Source organism: Olea europaea, unplaced genomic scaffold (assembly GCF_002742605.1).
Source record: "Olea europaea var. sylvestris unplaced genomic scaffold, O_europaea_v1 scaffold18880, whole genome shotgun sequence".
Lineage (NCBI taxonomy): Eukaryota > Viridiplantae > Streptophyta > Magnoliopsida > Lamiales > Oleaceae > Olea > Olea europaea.
In genome coordinates this window covers 1-2,085 of record NW_019236682.1, presented here as the reverse complement: position 1 = coordinate 2,085, position 2,085 = coordinate 1, and the positions used below count along the sequence as shown (strand labels likewise).

Sequence of the window (2,085 nt, the reverse complement as noted above, 5' to 3'; positions counted from 1 at the left end):
CCCATGTTGCAGCTACTACTACTACACCCATTTCGTCCTCTGGGCAGACCCTTACAATTTCTGCAGATGAATTTGCCAAATTTACTCAGTACTAAGAAGCATTGAAGAATTCATCTCATCCAATTTCTGCCATTTCTGAGACAGGTAAACCTAATACATGTCTTCTCTCATCTTTCTCAAAACGAGTCATTGATTCTGGTGCCACAGATCATATGACAGGTAATCCTAGTCTCTTCTCCACTTTTTAGTCGTATACATCTCCTTCCAATGTTACTTTAGCTGATGGTTCTACATCTTCTGTTCTCGGCTCTGGCACTATTAATCCAACTCCATTAATTTCTTTAGCATCTGTCTTAAGTCTATCACAATTCTCTTTTAATCTAATGTCTGTGAGCAAGCTTACCCGGACTTTAAATTGTTGTGTCTCATTTTTTCCTGATTATTGTCTTTTTCAGGATCTCATGACGAAGGAGATTATTGTTAAAGGACAAGAATCAGGAGGTCTCTATATTCTGGATACCCAGGTGCCCAAGTCCATTGTGTGTTCAGGCATCTTAACTCCTTTTGAAGCACATTGTCCTTTGGGACATCCATCTTTATCTTTGTTGAAGAAATTATGTCTTCAATTTCAGAATGTGTCGTCTTTAGATTGTGAGTCGTGTCAATTTGCAAAACATCATCGTTTGTCATCAGTTCCTCGAGTCAATAAAAGAGCTAGTTTTCCTTTTGAATTAGTTCATTCAGATGTTTGGGATCTTTGTCCTGTCGTGTCCAAAACTGAATTTCGGTATCTTGTTACCTTTGTTGATGATTTTTCTCGTGTGACTTGACTTTATTTAATGAAGAATCGTTCTGAATTATTTTCTCATTTTAGTGCCTTCTGTACTGAAATTTGAACTCAGTTTAATGTATCTGTACAGACATTGAGAAGTGATAATGCTAAAGAATATTTTTCTGATTCTTTTCAAACTTACATGCTTTAAAATGGTGTTCTTCATCAATTCTTGTGTGTTGACACCCCCTCTCAGAATGGTGTGATTGAAAGAAAAAATAGATATCTTCTTGAGACAGTTAGGGCACTCGTGTTCCAAATGCATGTTCCTAAACAATTTTGGGCTGATGCAGTGTCTACAGCCTGTTTTTAAATTAATCGGATGCCCTCATCCGTTTTTCATGATACGACTCCTTACAATGTACTTTTCCCTACTAAACCCCTATTTCCCATTAAACCTAGGATATTTGGTAGTACATGTTATGCTCATGATTTTCGTCCCCAGGTAACTAAGTTAGATCCCAAATCCTTAAAATATATTTTTTTGGGTTACTCTCGTCTACAAAAAGAGTATCGTTGCTATTGTCCAAATATTAACAAATATCTTGATTTGTTGGTTTATCATATCATTTACCAGTCAACTAATGTTACCTCTTCGCCTACTACTCCCACACCACTACCACCACTGCCTATTCGCCACGTGTATTCCAGACGACGAAACACACTTGATGCATGTTCAGTACCTGCCGCTTCTTGGGCATTGGATCCAATGTCAAGTGATCTTAATCTACCTATTGCTCTACGTAAAGGTAAACGTCAATATACTTACCCTATTTCCTTTTTTGTGTCTTATGATCACTTGTCTCCATCTTCTTGTTCTTTTGTTGCTTCCCTTGATTCTGTGACTCTTCCGAAAACTGTTCATGAAGCCTTATCCAATCTTGGTTGGCGTGAAGCTATGATTGAGGAGATGAATGCTTTGGATGCTAATGGTACTTGGGATTTAGTGGATTTACCTGCAAAAAAAAAAGGTTATTGGATGTAAATGGGTATTTGCACTCAAAGTCAATCCTGATGGATCGGTAGCTAGACTTAAAGCCGTCTTGTTGCTAAAGACTATGCTCAGATTTATGGTGTGGACTATCCTGACACTTTCTCTCCAATCGCTAAGTTAACGTCTGTTCGCTTATTCATTTTTATGGTAGCTGCTCATGATTGGCCTTTACATTAGTTGCTCAGGGGGAGTATGGGAATGTGTGTCACCTTCGAAAATCCTTATATGGCTTGAAACAAAGTCCACGTGCTTGGTTTGA

General features: G+C 38.1%; 1 protein-coding gene across 1 annotated transcript; it reads left to right on the top strand.

Annotated features, from left to right (window-relative positions):
• Positions 1–6: 6 nt before the first annotated feature.
• LOC111378870 lies at positions 7–2,074 on the top strand. Its single transcript, XM_023002155.1, has 2 exons — positions 7–144; positions 456–2,074. The coding sequence occupies exon 2, from the start codon at positions 1,155–1,157 to the stop codon at positions 1,815–1,817; it is 663 nt and encodes a 220-aa protein (XP_022857923.1). The 5' UTR covers positions 7–144; positions 456–1,154; the 3' UTR covers positions 1,818–2,074.
• Positions 2,075–2,085: the final 11 nt, after the last annotated feature.

What these genes read in the sequence shown, in the direction of transcription:
- LOC111378870 (XM_023002155.1), top strand. Translation starts at nt 1,155, where the DNA reads ATGCCCTCATCCGTTTTTCATGATACGACTCCTTACAATGTACTTTTC.